Source organism: Polyodon spathula, chromosome 14 (genome assembly GCF_017654505.1).
Source record: "Polyodon spathula isolate WHYD16114869_AA chromosome 14, ASM1765450v1, whole genome shotgun sequence".
Classification (NCBI taxonomy): domain Eukaryota; kingdom Metazoa; phylum Chordata; class Actinopteri; order Acipenseriformes; family Polyodontidae; genus Polyodon; species Polyodon spathula.
Genome location: NC_054547.1, coordinates 27,548,317 through 27,572,842, shown reverse-complemented (window position 1 = coordinate 27,572,842; position 24,526 = coordinate 27,548,317). Strand labels below are relative to the sequence as shown.

General features: G+C 35.8%; 1 protein-coding gene across 2 annotated transcripts in view; it reads left to right on the top strand.

Annotated features, from left to right (window-relative positions):
* Positions 1-24,526, top strand: part of LOC121326989 (fibronectin type III domain-containing protein 3B-like) — a 247,757-nt gene that overhangs the window by 144,266 nt on the left and 78,965 nt on the right. For both annotated transcript variants that reach the window (XM_041270704.1, XM_041270703.1), the window contains 3 exons: positions 3,348-3,591; positions 4,920-5,201; positions 18,963-19,021. In XM_041270704.1, coding sequence (XP_041126638.1) covers positions 3,348-3,591; positions 4,920-5,201; positions 18,963-19,021 — 585 coding nt within the window. The remainder of the gene's footprint in view (positions 1-3,347; positions 3,592-4,919; positions 5,202-18,962; positions 19,022-24,526) is intronic.

Genomic DNA, 24,526 nt, shown 5'->3' with positions numbered 1-24,526 from the left:
TTTGAATGAGGGCATGGTCAGTAATTACTGTAAATAGGTCGTTAATTAAAAAGAGTGGGGGACTGTATTTTACCGTTACTGCCACTAATGAGAAACTATGGTAACTAAACTATTTTTCTGTGAGAGGTCTGTTTGTCAAAATGTTTTAAAAAATCAAATAACGGTTAGTACAAAATATGTATATAGTTAAAACATGATGTATACTATACTATTATTGATATACATATATTTGAGTTGTTTTATTAATGTGTAATAAAACTAAATAAAACTAAATTTGTGAAAAATACAACAAAAAATTATAACAAATAAAAATAATTTTGTGGGGCTGTAGATATGTTTCTTACATACTATACATTGCTTCTTGGCTGCTAATATTATGAAGTTCTGTGTATTGCAAGTTCTCTATATCTGTACTGCATACATCTATCTAGCTGATTGTATACACTGAACATTGCTTGCAGTTTTTTAAAAATATTTACCATAATGCCACATTAAAGTGCCCCATATGTTATTCTTAGTACTGTACATGAAGCTGTTTTACAAGATTCCTCTAATGGCACAGCCTTTGTACTCACATGCAATCCATAACATACAATGATAAAAGCTGTAGGATACCTTTTTTACCCCCTTTATAAGTCATACTATACATTTAACTAGAAGACTTTCAAGCGCAATAGAGAACTGGTATCCTGTTGTGCCACACTCGGCTTTGCGTTCAGCTGCAGGAGCACACATACTGTTCATCTTTACATCAGTGGACAACTGGGGAGAGAGTTTACCTAACTCGTCATTACCTAAATTCTACTGCACAACTAAAGGTAACTTTAATACCAAATGAAAAAAAAGCCCAACCCCCCCCCAAAAAAACCAGTATCTTCATTAAACTTGCTTGTCCTTTACTTATATATCTGCTCCAATTAAAAAAAAAAAAACACTGTAAGTTGTTTAAGAAGTACTGCCACTCAACTTTTAACACTACTAGTGCTCGTCTCTGTATCATAGAGTCCTCCACAACAAAGGCCCTGTGTAAATCGCGATTTCACGGGCTGCACGGAAATCGTGAGATTAGCCCAATACTGCAATTTTTACAATATTCTTAAATAAAATTCAATTATTTCATAATTTTTTGTATTTCATACAAAAACAAATCGCATTAACGAAACTGTACAGCTCTGCTTTGTGCCTGTGTGTACTATTCGTCATGCACACAGTGCTGTGCACTGATTATGTCATGTGACTATATGCAATCTTGGCAGGAAATTAAAATACTACACACTGTAAACAAGAAAATGGATGGCTCCAAAAAGGTAAAAAAAAAATGTGTCTGCAGCAGATCATGTAAAGCAGCATCCAGCAGGAGGTAAGCTCTTCTGTACGTCCTGCAACGTTACTGTAGATCACTACCAAGAATTGACTGTTGACAGGCATTTAGATTCAAGAATTCACCTAAAGAGAAAGGCGGAAAGCCAGAGTAGTACTGCAACTGCTTTATTTGCAACAAACCAAAAAACGATGACTTCCATGTTCCAAAAGTCCACTGAAAACCGTGATGAATGAAACACGTTACATTTTGACCTGACAGCGTTTGTTTGCGCAAATATCCCCCTTGAAAAATTGGACAACCAAAAGTTATGTAAATTCTTCAAACTGAGTGTAGCAAATGGTGGAGTGATTCCTTCATACCCCAGCTGAGACGTGAATACTTACCAAATGATGCCGAGTATCACAAGCAGGAGATTATGGAATTGGTAAAACAGTCTGGTTTCTTGTCAGTGGTCACTGACGAGTCGACTGATGTCCAAGATCAGTATGGGTTCCACATTGTATTTGTTTTGCAAGACCTAAATGGTGAGCATGCATCTAATGTACTAGAACTGAAAGCTGTCCTTACAGATACACTTCACCTACATACAGGTTGTTAATTACAACACCGCTATTGTAAAGTGCTTGAATAACTTTGACGTTGATTTTGATGTCAGTGTATTTATCTCAATATCTGACGTTTTAAAAAAATAGTAATAACCTGTACACATAGTTTATAAAATAGTTATGTGTACATTCTGCAAAATATGATACTTTACCTATGACACTGCAATTTTCACAGGGCCTTATTCATAACTTAAATTTAAGCAGATATTGAAAGAACATAAAACAGGGCTGGAAATAAGACTCCAACTGCATAGCAGTTTCACCCATACCAGATTTTATTACAAGCTTGATTATCCAAAGTGTATAGGTAACAAGGTCAGGTGTGTCTTATTAAACTCATAGTAAAACCAGGGACAGGTTAGTCTGCTATGTCTTATTTCTATCCCTGAGGAAAGTGAATTACAGTACAGTATTGGAGCAAACTCATGTAGACGAAAACAATTGGGCTATTAGAAAGGTATGCCTAAGCATTATTCTGCTTGACTTGTGAAAATCACAATAATATCAACAGGGATATATGCTCACGCATTGAGTTTAAAAAAGTTTTCCTTGTGAGTTTGTATCTTTCAGTTACTTGAAAGAATTAAAAACTCAACTTTAGGTGTGTGCCTTCAATTCTCATTTAAAAGGCAGCACCCATTTTACCCAGTGTTCATGTTGAATGCTGAGATTGGTAAAAGTGATTTTGGCAAGACTTTTGTCGAGATATCTCAGCATAACTGCTGCATCAATAAACTATAGGCAGTGTGCATCAGTAATAATGAGTCATCTGTGCCAATTACGGAGGAGCTGTCTCCCCTCTGGTACGTTCCAGGCCTTCTTTCAGCCTGGCCTAATTAAAGCAGAGTCATGAAACTGCTCTTGAGTTTTTCTATTCAGGTTGAGAATGCCAACCAAGTCAGAACATGAGCCAAGTCCAAGATAAGCAGAGTTGATGTTCTCATAACACGGTCTTATGCTGATTGATATTTCTGTTAAAGAAATGGGGGCTTTTGAGTTCAAACAGATGGCACAGACTTCAAGCTTGATTTCAAATCTTTTCTAAGCTCTAAGGTGAATAAATATGTTTGTATTTGAAAAGATATGCATACAATTCATTGTCTGTTTACAGACCCTATAAAGGACCCTATTCTCAAAGCTGTTTACTCCAAATACCATTTCAACACTAAGGAGAAAACTATTTTTAAGTCTCTAATGAAGTACATGAGTTAATATCTGGAAAAAAAAACAGATTTGGAGTAAAAAGCTTGGAGAATGAGGGCCTACAGCAATAGATCAAAGACAATTTAGGTAGAATATTTCAAAAAAGTATTTTGCATTTTAAATGAAACCATGTCTTGTTGGTGATTCATAGACACACTTTCTGAAAACTCACACTAAACTATGGGATAATTATAAGACCGTCTTTCTCTCTGCAGGTGCTGGAAGATAACACAGGGGTACGAAGAGTCGTAGTGACACCACAGTCTCCAGAGTGCTACCCTCCCAGCTACCCTTCAGCAATCTCCCCCACACACCACATATCTCCATACCTCCCCCACCACCCCCACTTCATCCCTAACTCCCACACTGCTTTCTACCCACCGGTCACTGGACCAGGAGACATGCCCCCCCAGTTCTTTCAACAGCATCACCTCCCGCCCACAATATATGGGGAGCAAGGTAAGAGAATACCAAGAGTAACTGTGGGCTCAATTATGTTTACATTTGTTAGCTATGAATTCAATTTTTCTCTAAATATGAATGTATTTCTGCAGCTGCTGGCATTGAGATGGGAAACCTGTATTTCAGTATTGTTGGTGAAATAGAATCGTATGAATAAAAAGAAAACATGTTAACCTGTCTGCCTGTATTAAGCCCCCACACAAAGGTCAAGCAAGACCATAAAATACAAGTTTAAAGCATTAGTAATGCAAGTATGATGCAAGGGTTTTTCATATCATTCTGGGTATTTGGTTTTATTTTTAATTGTTTGAGCTCAGCAAGGTTTAATGAAGGCTTTCTTTGCTAAACTAGACCACTAGAACTAGCTTCTCTGTTTAATTCCCCATAAGAGCTTTCTCTGTCTTCTGTACAGATATGCCAGTGTTGTGTTCAAAAGTTGACTTGTCAATAAAATATAGCAAGGTGAAACTAATAATACAGAGTAAACATTGTTTTGTTGTTTTTTGGCAGAAATTAACAAAACTTTTTTTTTTTTCCTACATTGATACCTGCTATAAAATCACTTGGCTTCAGCAAGATTAATAAAGAGGACATGTTTGTTTGTTTCTTTGTTTTTTCTGTGCTCTATTCGTATAAATATAACTCCAGCTGTGTTTAGACCTGCTAATCTGTTTAGCCAGTCATGCTTCAGCTGAAAGATTGGATCAACTTGAGACAATAATCTAATGAGTCTTGCCTAGTGGTGTTTTTATAGCAAGAGCAACGGAATATATTTTTTATACATCCTAAATGATTGGCCTGGACAGTTACTCCTGGACATTGACCTTAAAGATGCAAGATGTATTTGCAAATAAGAGAGAACTGGCTCTCGGTAGCTGATAACACCATTTACGACATTCTTGGACTTCGTAATTGCAATGTTCTACGCAAAACTGAGCTTGTGACTTAACATGATGCAGCTTGACTATCTTGCCAGTGTAGCGAATAGTACCTTTAAATGGGGCTCCTTAGTAAAGCGTTACCAAAACTTTCATGAACATTTACTTGAAGGTGTGGCATACCCTGCAGGTTTAAAAATATCTTAAGGAGTGAAAATTGACTGGGGACAGTTTGTGTCATTGCACTTCTAGAAAAAATAAAATAGATCCCCAAAACAAACAACTTATAAATTGGTTTTGGGGCAAAAAAATTATAATAACCTTGGGGCGATTTCTGCATTTTATATTTCCATTTTGCTTTAAAAACCATAGCAGACTTTGAAAATGCGATTCATGGCCTACAAATTCTTTTACCATTTAATTTTTTTTTTTTTTTTTTTTTTTAAGAAATCTTACCATTCTTTGGAATGTCCAGCTACATTACCCGGGAGGATCAATACAGTAAACCACAGCACAAGAAGATTAAAGAGAGACAGCTGGACCGGCAGAACCGACTCAACAGCCCACCGTCGTCCATTTACAAATCCCACATAACCTCCTGTACAGTGTACAACGGCTATGGCAAGAGTCATGGTGGGGCAGGGGGCAGCGGAGGAGGAAGTCCAGGTATCAAGAAAACAGAGCGCAGAGCGAGGAGCAGCCCAAGGTCCAACGAGCAAGATGTGCCAGGTAAGCTGTGAATTAGGGGCTGGCTGTCTGTAGACTACAGTGGATGTTATTGGTTTTTTTTTTAGAGTGACTGCATTTTGCATAAAATACAAGGGAACCCCTAAATTCCAAATTACTTTTATATAACATTTTGTGAAATTATTTGACAAAAGTCTTTCTCGAGTGCTTCAATTGAAGAAACAAGATCACTGTTGATTTATATTTGACTTCTGGGGCAGTTAATTCAGTCTCGGGCAATTCTTTCACAGATTGAAAACACAGTGTAGACAGAAAAAACACACCTCTGAAATGTCCAAATAAGAACAGTTTTCTCTTCACTATTGCGTAAGTAATTAAATTCAAAATCTGGTCGCACACTGCAGAGGATTGTACAGTACACACAACCTTCCCTATTGTCCCAGTGTGCCAGTTTTCGCTGTCGGGAATCTTTCTTTAGAAAAAAAAACATGTTGTCATAGAAACTGCATATTTCCACACAGAAGAGGTACTATCATTTTCCATATTCACAATGCATCACTTATGCTCAGGTAAAGTTCTGTTCAATAGTTGCCTACATACTTTTTTTTGATGAAGAACCAATTTAGATGCAATTCAATTAAGATGGAAACCTTTATAGTGCCATATGTCGTGACATTTAAAACCAGTTTTCTTTTAGTATTAGGATTTTTTTTTTTTTAAAGGGCAGAGTGGTGATATTTAATACAGGGTATATGACACAATCTCTCAGCAATCTAATTCATGAGTACATTATTAAATCAGGCACACCTGCAGTGTGAGGTGAAGCTATATGTCTTCTGTTTCAGAAATGAGGCTGGACTTTTGAAAGCTGCAATCTCACAAACAAGAAATGTATCTATAAAATGAAAACTTCAAACTGCAAAAAAGGGGACAATTTCTATATAGAAACCATGTACATGAACCATATAAATAAAAGCGACATAAGCCAGGCCAGAGGTTTTTTTTTTTTTTTTTTTTTTTTTTAGGGTAACTGACTTTTATGAAAGCTAAATTTGTGTTTCCATAAATCTTACCTAAAATACAGTTCACTGCCATCCCATGTGTTTGTCTCGGAATCCAGTATTTTATGCTTTGCAGTGGATAGTGAGGTAAATCCTATTGTCTGCAACACAGGAAGTTAAAATATAAACGAATAGGGGGATGGCAATAATGCTGTCATTACACGTTTAAATTGTTATAAATAGCACATAGCATCCTTTGTCCCTTCTGTTTTTAATGGCAAAGTATTTGATTTACAAGGGTGCTACAGATGAAGCCATAGTACATTTGTATAGTGCATACCAGTGTGTTTGCCCAGAGTTTCTACCTTAAATGAACCAAACTGTTAGCCAAGCAGCCTGGAAGTGTGCAACAGGGGTGAGGTTTTCACTTGTGTAACTGCCTCATAACGCCCTTTTGTGCGAGAGATTTTGGCACTCAGTTTTCAAAACAATTTTAGTTATGTGTTTTTTGGTTTAGCTTGGGCTGAATGGTTATTCATGCTTCTAGTTAAAAGGCAGCTCTCTCTGGTTTTTTGTTAACAAAATTGCCTTGGAGTTAGTCCGTTAGCCACGTGGTCTGTAGCTGTCCTATTTCCCGTCAGGAAACGTGTGTAATGAATTTGTTTGTTAAGCTAAAAAATTTAAAAAGACAGACACTGATTCATTTGTAATGGGAATAGACTGTACTCTGTAATGTGAAAAGCCCATGATGAGCAATGCACCGTATCTTAAACTGCACAAATTGTAGATGTTTCACTCTGTTTTCTTAAAATTGACTGATCTACTCTGAACTTTCTTGTGGAAGTTAGGAGCAGTAACTAGTGAGAAATGGGTGCACATGCATCCAGAAAAATTAAAACCATCATGTAGTGCAGTACTGCCTGTCGATTGTAACCTTCATTCCACAAATGCTTTAATTTAAGATTGTAAAATTATTAGTTATTATTGTTCTATTTTGGCTCTCTGTCCAGCAAAGGTTTTGTCCCAGATCACCATGTTCCATAATGTTTGTAATGGAATTGAGAAAAATGTCACAGAAGCACTGAGCATCCTGTTGTGTACAAAGGGCAGCTGTCTGTTTCTTGTTATTCAGCTTGATAGCATAGTGTTGGTACATGGCAGTAGTGTACAGCCTAGTGTTGCAATCGAGTCTCAAAAATTGGGACTCGAGTCGAGTCACAGGGGGGTAAGACTCGAGTCGAGTCTTTGACATGCCAAGCTCGGGTCACCTCATCTGGCTCGAGTCAATTCGAATCAATAGTTGTGACAGTTTGAGATAGTTTGATTTAATCAGATTCATTTTACACGAGATTAGGAATCTACAAGCAAAAAGAAAAAAAGATTTCTTTTAAAAATACAAAACTGAGATGCACAATAATGAGGTCATACTTGCCCCACTGATATTCACCATTAAAGGGCCACGGTTTCTTCCTTGTATTTTGTCTCTCCAGTTCAGTGAATTCACGATTCCTATTTACAATCTTTTATTTCTTATTTTAAACTTTTTATTGACAAATGGAAGCCTGTTTCAAAGCACTTTTATTTGCTGACTTCTAAAGTTCAATGTGTCTATGGAACTAGACAATACACTTCATTTATATCATTGTCGTTCATGCTTGCTCAAATAAAATGATTTCACTGGGGGATATGATTCATGTTTCCACAATGAGTTTTACCAACAGTGTAAATGGATAATATATGATATTGCAAACACAGATTTGTCGCTGTAAACTTTAGCCAGAGGCCTAGACACACTAGTAATGTTAAAAAGGGAATAGTAGATGATCTTTGAGCTGTTTTGTAACATTTTTAGTCTAACACACAAATACTGCACAACCAGAAAGACACCACCAGGTACACCTCTTGTGTAGACACACCCTCACACACAAAAATGAACCAGGCTACTGCTGTCAGAAATAGTACATATTATGTGTGGTTTCTAGCATCATATTATGTTAAATATATGCCTGTAATAAGAGCTGACATGGAACTAAAGCCAGCTTCCACTGAGGTGATTCTGGCAGACTCCTAGCTGTCTCTTAACACCATAGATGTGACTGCCAAGGGATGGTGCTGTGGGATCCCTGTAAATGGCTGGTGTAGAAACACACATGTATCCATTTCTCCTTTTCCCTGCACTTAGAAATGAGCTAGAAAGAGGGGCTGTGTGGCACAGTCGGCTTTCACTAGACCCTCCTGCCTTTCCCCTCTAGAGGCCTAGGTCTGTGTGTTTGTCAACATGACACGCAGTTCAGTATTACAGTATGGGCTGGAGAAAGGCACTGGACTGAATGACAGGTGATGTTCAGGTCAGGATTATGAAGAAAAGCTTTCATGGAGCCTGATGGCACCAAGTCTGAGTGTTGCACGAAATACTAAAGAACTAAAAATGACAAACACAAAAAGAGCTCGAAAATAAGGCATTTGAATATGTAGCTGCCACGTGGTTGGCTATTTTGTTGGCTTTTAAATGTTTTTTTTAATACAAAAGAGATCCCTTCACAGCAGGGCAAGTGTTTTTTGGAGGCATTGTGTGACAATGGAGGCATTCAAGGTCTTGGTACGAGATTGATCTTGTGGCTTTTTGTGTGTTATGTAACTCAATAATACAATTGCCAGATCAATTGACTCTCCACCTAATGAACAGATAATTAAATAATAACTGGCTTGTGAAATTGAAACTGTGGTCACATCTGCTCAACATGAATTTCACTTTCCGTCCATTTAAACCTATAGACTTATTTTAGGTTGCCATTATTATTATTTATTATTATTATTATTATTATTATTATTATTATGAAAAAATATATATTTATGCTAGTTGATTTACTCTAAACACTATTAAATTGAACACACTTTATTGCTTCAACTTCAAACTCCAAACAATGGAATCTGCTTGAATGTCAAATAAATGTGAAAAACTATTTTGTCTGTCCACAACGACAAGCCAGGACTTACTGTACAGGACAATGGGAGGGCAAAATGTTCTATTCATGTCTGGCCTTTGGTATTAAAACCTGTGTATGCACTCACATATAAATAGTATTTTATATAGCTGCTGCTTCCTGTGCTCAGCTTCAGGGCATTCTGTAAGGCTGTAATCAGGAAGACCTGTCTTAACCTTGCAAGTGCACAGCACCATAGATTCCAATGGAATCTGATACTAATGTGGTTAGGGAGCATATTATTCTTAGTCTATTGGGCTATATCATCAGATATCTTTAAATGCCTTCAAATCCAAATACAAGCCCCCTTGAGAACCACACGCTGAGGCATTGGGAAACATCTATATCTGCCAGTCTCAGTTACCAAACTATTTAATAATTCAAACCAAGTCTACGGCTGATGAAATATTATTCACATTTCAGCAAGTGGTTTAATTCAATACATCTTCTTGTCGTGTGGCTCAAACAGCTGTAAATAAAGATACAATTCTAAATGTTTTACTGCAGATAAACGGTAACTGCTCAGCACAGAGAGTTTATCACAGAGTAGGACAAGAGGATAAACAGAAGCTGAGTGAAAATAAGTTTAGAACAAATAGGAGGCACTTTTTAAAATAAATTCATGGAATAGCCTACCAGGTCAAGCAGTATCATCTAAAGAATTGCAAACATTAACAAAACATTTACATTCTATGCTACAAAAGTAGATTTGCTTAGTATTGACCAGTGCTGTGCTATGAAGAGACGGTCATTGATGGACCAAACAACCTCTTCTCTTTCTCAAACTGTACCTGTACCCTCTAAGTGGAAATTACCAGAAGCCTCAATCATATGTAAATACTCTTTTTTCATATTTTAAATTTTTTATCTGATGGGTTTATTTTGAAAACATAAAATTAATTCTTGACATGACATTCAGAAAACTCAGCAAGACACACAATGATTACAAAAACCATGGTTGCTTCATAACAACAACAAAGAAACATGTTCAACCAAGTTTGTAAAAAAAAAAAACTAAAAAAAAAAATTTATCAATTGACATAAACCTTTTGGAAATCGCCCAGGGAACATTTGTATATATATATATATATATATATATATATAGTACAGAATTCAAATTTAAACTTTGTTGCCACTCATGTTTATAAACAAGGTCTTTCAATGGCTGTGTAAGAGTATATGAAGCCCTCCACCTTGAGTCATAAACTGTGATCACTGAGTAACTAAACTCTGACAGCTGCCTCAGCATGTTACCTCTGTGCTGACCATTCAGACGATAGCAGTAACTGAGAAGGAAGGAAAGAGTATACCTCTGTTTATTTACTAATTTAATATATCTCGCACTTTAAGTTTTAAAGTATTTAGAGAATTTCGAACAGCAGCAATCCATCAGTAGCGTGCTCTTGGATTAACCCTGTTACTTTCTTACACATTTAGATATTTTATTTCTTAAATAATAATATGACAGAAAAGCAGCAACACTTGATCAGAGAGCCTGTTTCAGCATACACTACATGTCTGCATTATAACCACTAAATAAGCACAACATATAATGTTAAATTGTTGTAATACTTTTTTAAGAATTATAGGTAGATGTAAGTGAAGTCCAGGTGTAGAGCTGTTCCCGAATATAAACAAATGCTGTTCCCCTGCCATCTTCCAGTACACCTGCACTTTACCACCAGCAAGATTAACGGCTTTGTCTTTGACATGCTGTCCTTCATGTTGTTGTACAGTACATGTTTTTATCATTATTGTACTGTCAAATACATTTGTTTGATTGCTATCTAGCAGTGGTTGTAGCTTATCAAGTTTTTAATGACCCTTGTTGTACTGCCACCCTCGCTGACCCATTTATCTGGTAATGGTGCTGCAAAGAGTAGCTAAAGCATTTAGAAACTATAACAAATGTTCCAACAATGTCTTTTATCATGCATGTGTATCTGGCTCACTTGGTGATGTAGTGGGAAGCAGGTCTCAAGGGGGAGTCCCTGCACTAAAGACATGCCTTTCAGAGTTGACTCAAACAGACAGTGTGGAATAAAGCATGGTGAAGAAAAGAGTTTCTGAATTCTAGTGGAGTGGAGCAAGGCTTATGTGTGAAGGGGGATTAGGGTCCACAGCTGGTGAGCTAATGAAATCTGTGCTATTTGGAGATGAAAAAGAAAAACCTCCCTGGAACTCAATACACAGACTGTCTTTCTTTTTTATATCTTCATGTTAGTTCACTTTGTTATTCTTAACTATTCCTTCCTTCCAGCTGGTCTCTGCACAGGGAAGATGCAGTACCCCCTTGTAAAGAATAGGTAGTGAACAAAACCCAAAGAACCAACAACCCTAATTACCCCTTGCTTGATTTGTTTAATTGCTAATTAACTTATTAGGAAAATGTCAAATATGGTAGAGTGTCAGTCCTGAACTTAACAGTCCACTCTCGACCACATAGGCCTGGTCCTCACTCAAGGCTGGACTGCCAGTTGTAATGAACTTATGTGCAATTGTTTTTGTGATGTGCGTTAGAGGCACCAAACTCATTTCATTTAGCAGACTTTAAAACTTTAAATGTTTAAACAGTGACAAAAATAAAATCCAAAATACAGTATTTTACTAGATGTTTAACCAAAAACTCATACCATTTTATAAATATGTTGCATTGATTTATCATGATGCATTGTAAACCTCTGTATTTGAACACTGTAAGTGGAAATACATGTAATGTTTTAAATAAATACAAACATAAATTAAAGATTAATTTAAAAGTAGCCTATATTATTTATTAAATTTAATATATATATATATATATATATATATATATTTCTATGATATATATATATACATAATATTATAGGGTCTATATATATATAAACTTTTTCACTGACTTTTACTGTGTATGACAGTTTAAACAGTAAACAACTGTTTACACATACATTTAGAAAGTTGAATCTATTAGATATACAGCCTTATTCCCGAGTGCATACGCTGCAAAATAAACTTGACAGTGTTGATACTTCTTAACGTCCACAAGAAAAGATTTTCTGTTTTGAAGTTCTGGATTTCTCTTTGAACACAGTGTGGGGTAAAACAAAGTGAATTGGGCCCTGGGGCTCATCTTTGGGAGAGAAATAGGGCGACTGAAAGAGCGCAGTGTGTTATCACTGGATGTAGTGCAAGTGAACAGCACAGCTTGAGAACCAGATGCAGAGCCTTCATCATGATGTTATTGCCCTAGAATGGAGGATTTGTTTAAACAGGAAATATCACAGGGTTTTTCTAGCCAAATCAGTCTCTCACTTGTCTCTCAAAGCTCTCCTTGTCTCTGTCTCCTCATCCCACCATCTCTGTCTGGCATTCCCCTGATTGTTTTGTCTTTTCCCTGACCCCTCTCCACTCCTCTGTTCCTCTATCAGATTGCCCTTGTTTCTCAGCCTCCCATTATCTCTCTTTCATCACATTTGCTTACCACATGCACAAGGCAACTATCCTGGGGAAAAGGGTGTTCATTTCTGTGCCAGCCTGTATTTACTTGCCAAATATAATGTAGGTTTGTTTCTGACTATGTTCTAGTTCAAAATGCTCTTAAATCAATATGTTACTATGTGTGAAAATCTGGCAATGATTTGTCGTGCCAAACAGTAATTCAACTCCAAATTATTTAACTGTTGACCTCCAAATGCTTAAATGGTATCTGTCTTTGTGGTACATCAAGGCTAAACAGGTGTTTTTACATTTTCTTTAAACTCATCACAAACATGTTAGACCTTGACTGTTTTCTTTTGGGTATGGATAGTCTGTGCTGCAGTAGTGCACTCTTAGCTAAAACGTTGAGTAAATGGCCAAGGCAGGTACATAATGACAATCAGTCTGTTACATTATTTCACTATTTTCCTGCTGCAACAAAAAAGTAGTTCCTATCAATTGGTACGAGCTGTCTTCAGTCGTATGAAAACAAATAATAAAAAAAAGCTCCATCAAAATCCAGTGTTGAATCCATACCCTTTGGACCAATGAGAAATTATGATGGTTAGGACATTAAGTTACTTCATAAATAGTAAATAGTATAGTGTTCTGCGTTTTTGTTTTTTTCTCTTTAAAAAAAAAATAGTTTTAAATTGAAAGATCGGTAAAGATCGGGGGAAAAATATCTTAGTATACACACTTTACATGTGTAATAGGATGCATAGCAGTTCTGGTTTCTGATTAAGTTTAATGTCCCTGGCATGTATGATAAAACAGAATCTGTGCAAGTCGAGGTCATATTTTCAAGTTTGCTGGTACTTTGCGAACGTTTGGGCAATCGTTGTGCTGACGGAAATAATATCTACAGATGGTGTGAACATGACATCAGCACAAAACAAGCCACATTTATTTGCCTTGAAATAATAAAAAGAAAGTAATATTGACAGAACTGGGCAGTTGCAAGCCATCGGGAGATGTGTCAACGATCACACTGAGCATTTCCATCAATGTGTTCCATAAGTTTACCAACTAAAGCATCATAATTTTCTGTCAAATATTTATGATTAAGATTACCTGCGTTAGCTGGTGGACATTACTGTCGGACAAAGTCACCAATACATACCCCTGCAATAAACAGTAGCTGTCCAGCAAAGCACATCACTCTGACAAACTCATTAACACAGTCATTCTGCTCATTCTTTTTACTAAAGTGTGTGTAAAAATCGCATAAATGGATTATTTGTCTCGCAGTTCACTTTCTTGTTTTAGTTTAATGTGTTGATTATTTTTCACTATGTTCTTTTATTCTGTCACTATGAACATGTACCTCAATGCAGCAGTATTTGCAGTGCTATGCATCCTCTGCCTCATCTCACCCACTGTTGTTTTTGCTTTTTGTATACTTCGAAACATTTGTTTTCATAAACTGATTTACGTTTTCTCCCCATTCGTCAGCCACTAAAAATATTGTATTTCAGTTTAGTTTTTGATCAAGCTAGTAGTTGCTATGCCCAGCAATTGCCACAATAATCAGACTTTGATTGGCCAACTTAATCAAGTGAGAATGTGTTTGTGAGGTGACAGAGAACCACGCTTGAATGTTATTTGATCCTGAAGTCGAAGCGTCTGCTGTATCTTAGGATACAGGGCTGCTTATTACAATGTCGGCGTCAAAATAAAATAGGATTTTAATAAAATAGTGTGTATTTCCTAGAAAATAGTACTAGAAAAATATTGAATAGTAGACAAAAATTGGATATAAATCAGTAAAAACCGACATCTAGGAAAAGCTGAACACTATTCATAAAGCACCAGTTAGCCTACTGCTGAGGAAAAACAGGATATCAATACTTTAGCATTGTTTGCATTAGCAACATTAGAACAGTCAGCTAGCTGTGAATATGCAGATGGTCAATTATGACAATTTAGCAATTATTATTGCTGTTTTCACTTCCTGTATGATAATAGGCTAGGACCATATACAGGTCTGAGGCAAGATCACGAAGTTGACATTCAGCACAGGAAATTAAGTGTAAAAAGCACAAGAAAGCTTAAACGCAAAGGCTACAGAGTCCAGCCATGTGCAACAGAAAAGATGGTTCCGTGCCATAAAGGCACTGATGCATACCGTACTGAGCAGCCAACACAGGCCATTCTCACTTGAACACACAACTGTATACCTGTGACAGAGCCAAAGTAACCTGGTAGGAGGTCTGTTATAGTTTTGCACACAAAATGTATTTGCACTCTACAGTTCAGCAGCATCCACTTTAAGTAAAGCAGCAACTGGAAATGGTGAGTTCCAGGGTGACGTTCCAATACAAACCAGGCCGATTTTAAAGATTCTGTGAAGAGGCTTGTAAAACAAGATTATTTCAATCAGAGGGATTAAAATGATTTGGAAGCCTTGGCTTCATGAATGGAATTGGGCATTTGTGTGAACAACCACTTCACTCGCCTACCTCCTTTGTTTGAATGCAGCTGCTGTAAACAAAGGCGAGTGTGGCTCAGTCATTGTAAAAACCCTTTTTACAACAATAAAATAAAAAGTAAAATACATTTTAAAAAAACCTCTTGTTTCTAGTTTTTTTTTTTTGCTGGAGATTCAGTTAATTTAATAGGGCAACCTGATACTCAAGTATCACCAGTGGTCTTGTTTTTTATGTTATTTATTTTTTTTTAAGTGCATTTTTTAAAACATATATGGATTCTGTTTAAAACAAAAACCTGGACCGGTGGGGACATGCAAGCACCAGGATTGGAAACCACTACCCTAGAGAGTTGAGGCCTTTTCTAGTTTACACATAAATAGGTGATTTTTTAATGGCTAAATCTTATATATTGCAGTGCAATTGTAATGTTACAGCTTTTCAGCAGTGTTATTACTGTAGCTTTGTGAATGCTGTATTTAGTTTATCTGAGCTCTAGATGAATATCTTTCGTGTGGCAATAAAGCAGCAAAAAAAGAACCCCACTCACTGAAATCAACGGAATGACGTTTTTTTTTTCCCTCACCAACAGTAAATTGCAGCTTAAAAAGCCAAAGTAATAAGGCAGAGCTGCCATGCTGTGTCAGAGAAGTGACTTATCTGCCATTTTGTGGTGCAAACAGGAGGTGGAGGGAAAGAAAGTTAGATAGATGTGTTAAATTAGATGCGTTGTGCACCTTCAAAGGTGATTGTTCCTTTTGAAACTGCTTGTTCGCTGCAGCTCATTTGCAATGGATGTTAAAAAGTAAATAGCATCAAATTACCTTTTTTTTTACTGTCCCCTTTTATAAAGTTTGCAGTGATTTCCAGTGGTTCTAATTGCAGTCACTCAAGTACTGTGTTTTTTTTGTTTTGTTTGTATACGTCTCTGCTAAGGTGCTTCGATAATGAATTCAGGTGCTGCTGGAGTCTGGATTGCCCACAATAGACATACTGTATCTAATATATATAATGTAAGCTATATTAGCCAATATGTCTTAATAAGTGCCACCCCCATCTAGTGCACAGCAGGGTATTGTCGGTAACCAAGACAACATGATCCAAAGTGGTATTGGCTCTTCTATAAAGATATATTGGGTAGCGTGTTGTACATATCTATTGAGATGAAGAGCGGTGCCAGAACTCAGGTTGAAGCTTCTTAACACATACTTCATATACTACTAATAATAATGTATTTAAAAAAAAAAAAAAAAAATATATATATATATATATATATATATATATATATATATATATATATATATATATATATATATATATATATCAGAATGATGGCAAACATTTGAGGAGACAAAAAAACAAATCGGTAAAATAAACAGACATGATGCCAGAAGATATAATGTGAGGAAGCTGCAGTTTATGGATGGTTCTGTCCATGGTGGCCCCTCACCTTATTGACAGTGATATGGCAGGTGTTCCAGATGTTTTATTTAACACTGGCACTTAGATATTTGAGGAAAACAAACCTGATAAATTTGCTCCAAGGAGTTTTTGTTGTGTGCTATGAATGCTGTAGACAGAAGGATTTATTCAAACCAGTTTCTTAGAAAGGAAACAGGTTTTCAATAAAACCCACATGTTAGTTGGATACAGCAGTCTGAATAAAAGTCATGAATGACGTACCACAAGAGAAGATGAAAAGTGTCAATGGCATTAAATAAGTAGGTGACTAAGTAAACGGTTGTCAGTTTGGAGGTCAATTCAGTGTCACGATGCAGTGACATCATCTCACCAGTCATTCTTAATCAGCCCCATATGTTCAATAAGACTCATACATATGTTCTCCATCTCAAATTCAGTAACCAGACCTTTATTTGAATCTGTCACTGAGACAAGTACAGATCAAGTAACCAGATAAAAGCCCTTGAGGAAAAAAAGTGTAAAAATAAAAACACAAACAAACAAGTAGGCAGTTTAGCAACGGTGATTAAAACTGAAGAGTTGGGGGCATTTTAAATGACCTTAGAAATATGCTTTTGGATCAGTTAATGCAAGCTTTTTTTTCTTTTCTTGTCCTCATGGAGGCTGAACAAAGTGTGTTGTGGAATAGTACAGCAAGGTCTTTGTCTTTGTTTAACCAATATCACAACATCATCTACCTACATGGCATTTTTCTGTATGCTTTATCCATATCTTCAGTATAACCTTTGCCTGTTAAAATAACGGCTTTCAAGTGCATCACAGCAACATGTGTGGTGTTGTAGGGATAACGTATTGAATCCGTCTCTTAAAGGTGTAGTGACCCACAAACACAAACTGTACTTTTGTCTGCATTTAGTACTTTGTTGTGTTGTGGATATTTGTGGTGAATGGAACAGGGGTTAAAAAAAAAAAAAAAAAGGTTTTATTAATGGGACAGAGGTGGTTAAAAAAACCAAAAAAACACATTATTTTCAATATTGGAACTGAGATTTTTGTTAAGCTATGAATCTGCTTCTCAGGAAGCTACTTTTTCTCTGTTCCGCTACCACACTTGTATAAGACAAAATCAGATTTTATCAAATTGAAATTAATAACTTAAAATTAAAACATAATAATAATAAAAAAATAATCTCCAATATGCTTGGAATGTACATATAAGGTATGGTTCTTTGTCTGAATGCTCCAGCTAGCTAGCTAGCACTGTTGTGTGGAAAGATGTCTTTGCTGGTTGGTGTTGATGGCTTCCCTTGAATTTTTTTTTTCTTCCATTTGAGCACTTGTGTTTGTTTAACTCAATCGTGGAAGTACAGAGAGGTCAAGGGATGGACTGAAGCAACAGCCTCGTGTTGTGTGAGGCAGTGTAATAAAAGGAAGATGTCTGTAAGTGGCCAGACACATTGAGTTGATGAACCCTAATCTATTCAAGATGCTCCATCAGAGGCACCTGGTAGGGATTTCTGCTGTTTGGGTTGTCAGTGTTGACAGTAAGGTTCAAGAAAGGGTAGCCAATTTGTTCCCTCCCTGTTCTGGGATAAAAAGCAGGTTTTAATAGTCGCCCGTGTATATGTATTTTGTATATGTAAGTCTGTTGGTTTTTTCATTTCATTTTCAGATTACTAAAGTATCACAAGTACAATAGCTACTACAAATTTTCTTACATGCCAGTAAACCACATAAAGTATTTTTCATCAAAACAGTAAATGCTAAATATTTTAAAAGTTTGTCAACCATATATCAAACGTATTACTTTGTTTTCTGTGTTTTTGTGATCTTCTGGTTGTAAATATTTGATAAATGCCTCTATCTTGCATCAATCAAAAGTTAGGAGTCCCTATAAATGACAAAACTATTTCAATTTTTAGAAGAGATTGCATATCACAAAAAAAAAAAATTACTCGCAGTCAATGATATGGCCTCATGGGTGGATTTGATCAACCGTTCCCCTCAGTATAAACCCCAGATTATTATCCTGGAATAACCACATGCTGTTTAAAGCAATCCAGGGTGATTCCCTGGTCCTGCAAAATGTGGTAATATGGGGCTTATTCCCCCAAGATTTAACGAACAGTGGTTTCCTGCATCTAATTTTAATATCTCATTAATTAAAAAAAAAACAAAAAAAAATACAGCTGCTAATTAAGGATATAGTTGCAGGGTACAACCACCATTATAATTGTGTAGCTAGCACAAGCAACTAAAGTAAGGTAGACCTATTTTGCAATTATTTTAGATAAGATGCAAACAAGTGCAGAGACCTTTTGAATTTGGTTTATTTGACACGGAATGCTAGTCTAAAGGTTAGTATTGATCTATTTAAAGCCTTTCCGACTTTTACGTTTTGTTTCAGCATTAGGAGCGGTCAAAAGTCAAAAGCTTCTGCTGTTCTGAGTATCATTGGCCCCATCTAGTGGATTCTTATGAAATTACATGTTTAATTTGTTTTCTTTACAGATCATGACTCAGAAACCAAAAGAGTTCAAGACCTGCTTACAGGAATAGAGAAACCACAGGTATGTCTCCCCAAATCATATCTCCTTTAAAGAGACAGACATTTACATATTAAACATCACACTGTTGCCAGAGCATACTTTGTTTTACTAGGTGGACAGTCCCTAAACTATGTTTTATAGGTATATATTGGGATTTGATATATTATATATATTATATATATATATATATATATATATATATATATATATAGATAGATATATAGATAGATATATAGATAGATAGATAGATAGATAGATAGATAGATATATAGATAGATAGATAGATAGATAGATAGATAGATAGATAGATAGATAGATAGATAGATAGATAGATAGATAGATAGATAGATAGATAGATAGATGGCTAAGCATATAAACTTAACCACAGATTAATTACTTATTAATGTAAGCAGTGCCTTTATAATCTATCTAATTACGGCCATCATTGTAATCTGTCTAATACAGCCATCTGGAGGATTTACATTGTCTGGCATCTAACCCACAGCATGACTAAACATTACTGGGTTTGTAGAATTTCTTTTGACAGTTCAGATAAACTGATATGTGCATACAGTTCTTAGAACAGGATTAGAAGTGTTGTAAAGGTTTCAAGTTTGTGTATGGGCAAATGGTTTATCGAGGTGTCTGTCAGAATGTACACTTACATTTTACATGCATCTCTAGAGAACTGCTTATCAAATTGTGATGTCATTTGGTAACAGCTTTCTAAAAGTGTTATAATCTGGGGAAGTTGGGATGCCTATCTCTCTGTACTCAGGTTGCACTTATATTTTTCCATGTACATGCTGTGGATGTAAATCATGGCTCTAATTTTGTACAGTCATAATGAAAGATGTAATACACTATTAACATTACCCATACCATCTCACATTTCAAATTAAAACAAATGCTGATTTGTTATCTAAAAACTTTAAACTGTCTCATTTACAGTGATCTGTTCGAAAAGGCTCACAGACGGCAGTAAAAGTGATTTCAGATACTGTTGCTAAACATGCCTGTCACTTAAGTGTGTTTAGTTTTATAAAATATACAGTAACTATATGCATATTTTCCATATTTCATCATTAGCCACAACGTGTCTCCTTAATTTAGTTTTTCCGGAAGTTATACGTGTCTAATTAAATCTCTAGATCAAAAACAGAAATTGTCTATACCCCTTAGAACTGGTATTTTAAACACAGGTTCATTAGAGAAGACAATTCTTAAACCCAGTTAAAATCTTTAAATATGGTCTTGTTTTATACCTGCCTTTTGATCACATAAACTGATTAATTTATTAAAATGGAAGATTTTGTACTGGTTGGACAGTAAAGGAAATTCTGTGTTATACAATATGCAACTGATTTATTATACAGGAATGCAGGAAGGTGACACTACCAAAAGGCTACAAGACCCATACTGTCGCTCACCCTTCACTATTGTGCTTCTCTGTTGTAATAAAGAAAAAGTCATTCACTCCATCAAAATTCAGTTGTCTGCGCTATACATCAGTACCTCCCCTGATAGAACATTTTACAAGTTTACAATACTTGTCTGCAACAGAAAAGGGATTCCTGACTTCTGTTCTGCTTACTGTCTCTAGTTCTTTATATTAGGGCACAGTGGTGTACATCAAGAATAAAGACAGAAGTCCACCTAAAAATGTAATTTATGAATTTGTCAATTGTGAAATGCAAACATTTTCCACCAGAGAGCAGTGTTTTATCAAATGTACAAGCTTAAATCATGTTAAAAAAATAACTTGTCTCAGGTAAGTCTTTTGTAAAAAAAAAAATAGCAATTGTCTTGCCCGTTTCACCTCACTCCTTGAATTAAAAATCCCCCTGTCTTCAGATACACCCATGGATGTTATTTAATGAGGAATCCATCCCACAAGTGCAGTGGTACTCCAGATTATATTCAGTATCCCAGTATTGTATATCGGAACACATTGTGGACCATTTCGAATGAAGGTTCCCACAATTCATAGTGGTAATAAAAAAACACAGCTACTGTACAATACAGTCTCTCAGATTCTCTCAAGTGGTATTGTGAATAACTACATTTATTTTTGATAAAATTAAATTGATTGTTTTAAAGCTTTAGGTTTAAAGATGCACAGTCCTGTAGTTCTGTGTTAAATGAAAATACCATTTTTCTAAAGTCTTCCATAATGTACTCTTAGTGTTATTTTTTAAATGTGTTAACATTCTCCAGAATTGAAGAATCACACATAATGCCGGATGTGTTTGTTAGCTACAGAAATCGGCTTGTCTCTCAGTCAATTAGATAAGCTGCTGCTGCATCAGTCCTTTGCTGCAGTGGGAGAGTATACAGTAAATGACATATTTCAGGTAGAGATACAACAATAGTTTAATGATCACCTTGGCTTTTATTTCGCAATCCTAAACTAAACATTCTTTAATAGCCTTATTTGGTCATGTAGCTACTAAAACGTGTGTGTTTCTTGCATGGTGCTAGACTAAAACTGTGTATTTGTTTTGTGAGGAGTAATGATAGAATCCAATGAAAGAAATCTGATGCATTATATTAACATGGATAACAATATGCATGTTATTTATTTATTTATTTATTTATTTTTTCATATTTTGGAGAGCCTGCACATTTTGTCATTTTTGCTTTTGAATACTGCAGTGTTCTGAATTTGAAAATAGCTTGCTTATTGCACCTCTGCTTTTAGGTTTGTTGTAGCTCACAACAGCTCAATATGCAGCCATGCCTAATATGTAAATATCGTAAGCGACACCTTTTAAATGGGTTTCAAAGATTTTGCACTGCAGCTGTCTAAATCAGATTCCAGACACACTTCACTCGCACTAAAACACCATTGATTCACTGTATTGACAAGAAGTTAGCAGGGGCTTTTAATGGGACTAACTGTATTTGAAGAGTTGCTACCCTCAATGTGACCCTTTCTTGCATGTGCTATTATTTCAAGTATCTGAAGTGTGTTTCCCAAAGGGCTACTGCATGACCAATATCAAAAATCCTGTTTTCTCTACCACCACTTCCACCAACATATAGTAACAGAGATTCAGGTTTCAGATTTACATCAAATTCATTTTCTGTTCGGCACATCCTATGTTCAGAATGCCTCACATGTTTTTAATCTACCCCTTGTCCCCCTGCATACAGTGGATATACTGTAGGTCATAGCAATGCATTTTTTTTATGTATCAGCAACTGCTTACTCACAATAGAAACATTATCACCAATCTCCTTCTCTTTCTTCTGAAGATGCATCATTTATTATGTGAAACCTGCATAGCAAAGGACACTCAGTAGATTACATGTTTAAACCTTTTGCCTAAGTGGTTGTTTACTGTATGAACTGTCAAACAGATGTTCAATAAAAAGACTTGTAGTTACAGCCAAATCTCTATTTTACTTCCGTACTCATTGTTTTCAAAACAGGACATTTTTCACTGGACATGTTGTAAAATGCTAGGGATTTTTGTTTTACTTAGTATTAGTTGTATTAAAATTGCTTTTGTATTTTAAATTATTTGTAAAAGGGGTACTTTTAAACTGTGAAACATTTTCAATTACCAGTATGTATTTTAACTAAAAAAGCTAAAAGGAAGTGGCTTGCTGTGTATTTTTAATCTGCATCATATTTCCATGTATAGTCCTTCACAGTAGTTTGACCACTTCTCAGCAAAAACAATTTTAAAAAGTCCATTAGGGTTATAATAAATCTAAAAGTATCACAGCTGTATGCTTGCTATTTTTGCTTTTACAAAAAACAACTATCAGAAATACACTTTAAAAGCAATTATAAGCAACCACTGTTTTGTTACTGCTTTGAGACAAAAGCAGCCCTGCTGGGATAATAATAGCTAAACATGTTGCAGATTGCCTTCCTCTAGCAGTTATGTAGCCCTTCATCAAGTGCCTGAAATACTGAGAAACAGAAATTGTTTTAATATATAGTGGCCCTTAATACATAAAAAAATAAAAAAAATAAAAATTCTGGAGGGGCAGCATTCTGTGGATGCTGACATGTGTTTGTGCACGTCTTGCTCGTCACAATCTGTGACTAGGTCACGGTACATCAGCACCTCTATATTTTACTTTTAAAGATCTTCAGAACAACACCTGAAATTATGAAGGAGCACTTGGTGTACTGCACTTGTTGTGGTTCTCAGAAATCAAGCTCGAAGCTAAATATCATATTTTCTCCTTTTACAGCCCTGGACTTAACACATGCTCTCTATAAATGAATTTACAGTGCTGCAGGCGACTATCAAGTGAAACAGCATCTATACTTTTTACATGTAGAAGTTAATTGGTACTAACATGGTATAGTTTTATTTTTCCCCTCAAAGCAATTGTTATCAATATTCAATTTTATATAACAACCACAAATCGACTACGTTGACAGGAATGTGATCCTTACGAGAGCTCAGACACTGGGGTCATTCAAACATACCCATTCATTGGAGTGGACTTTCCATCCCAATCCCAGTCCCCTTTTTTTTTGTTTTGGCTCAGATTTTGGTGCAATATTCTTATCTTTTACTTTAGTCTTGTTTGTCCACAACCTTTGTATGTCACTCGATAAACTATCTCTCAGATTTAACGTTTCCCATTAGTGGGAAAACTCAGCAGGGACATTTGCAGTATGTCCCTCTTCCTTATTGTTTTCTGACCTTTCTGAACATAACTAGGTTGTCTTTTTTATTTTATGTCATTATTAATATTATTAGAATTCTTTTTTAAAACCATTTTGTCTAACACACAGAAAAAAAGAAATAATAGCTGTATTTTTTGTGATTGGTTCGCCACCACTCTCCTCCTGGCAGTTAAACACAGCAATTGCTTTCCAAATGGTGTTAAGACAACCTGTTCTGGCTGTTAACATGTTACACAAAAAGCTAAACTCACTTTTATCTTACAAGATAAACCGACAACATTAAAATACCATTAAAAAAAAAATACACTTCAGCTAAAGTGCCTCTCTCTATCTCATTCCAACAATCTAACTTTACTTAGATTGAATACATTCACCAAAAAAAAAAAAAAAAAAAAAAATATATATATATATATATATATATATATATATATATATATATATATATATATATATATATATATATATATATATAGTAACCAGGCAGGGAGGGACGGAGTTAAAATCCTCCCTGCCAAAAACACGTGCAAATGTGTATTTATTGGGTTTTGTATTAACTATCACCCGCACCTGGTAACTGTTGTAAATTAGTGCCAGGTGCAGGGTTTAAAAAGCATGCAGTCAGTTTGTTCAGGGCACTTCAGTGTGGCTTTGGCTGTATGTTTGGGGTCAGTGTCCTGTTTGAAGATGAATCTTCTCCCAAGTCCCAGGTCTCTTGCAGACTTCAGCAGGTTTTCCTCGAGGATTTATCTGTACTTTGCTGCATCCATTTTGCCTTCTATCTTCATGAGCTTCCCAGGCCCTGACACAGAGAAGAATCCCCATAGCATGATGCTGCCACCACCACCATGCTTCACGGTAGGGATTGTGTT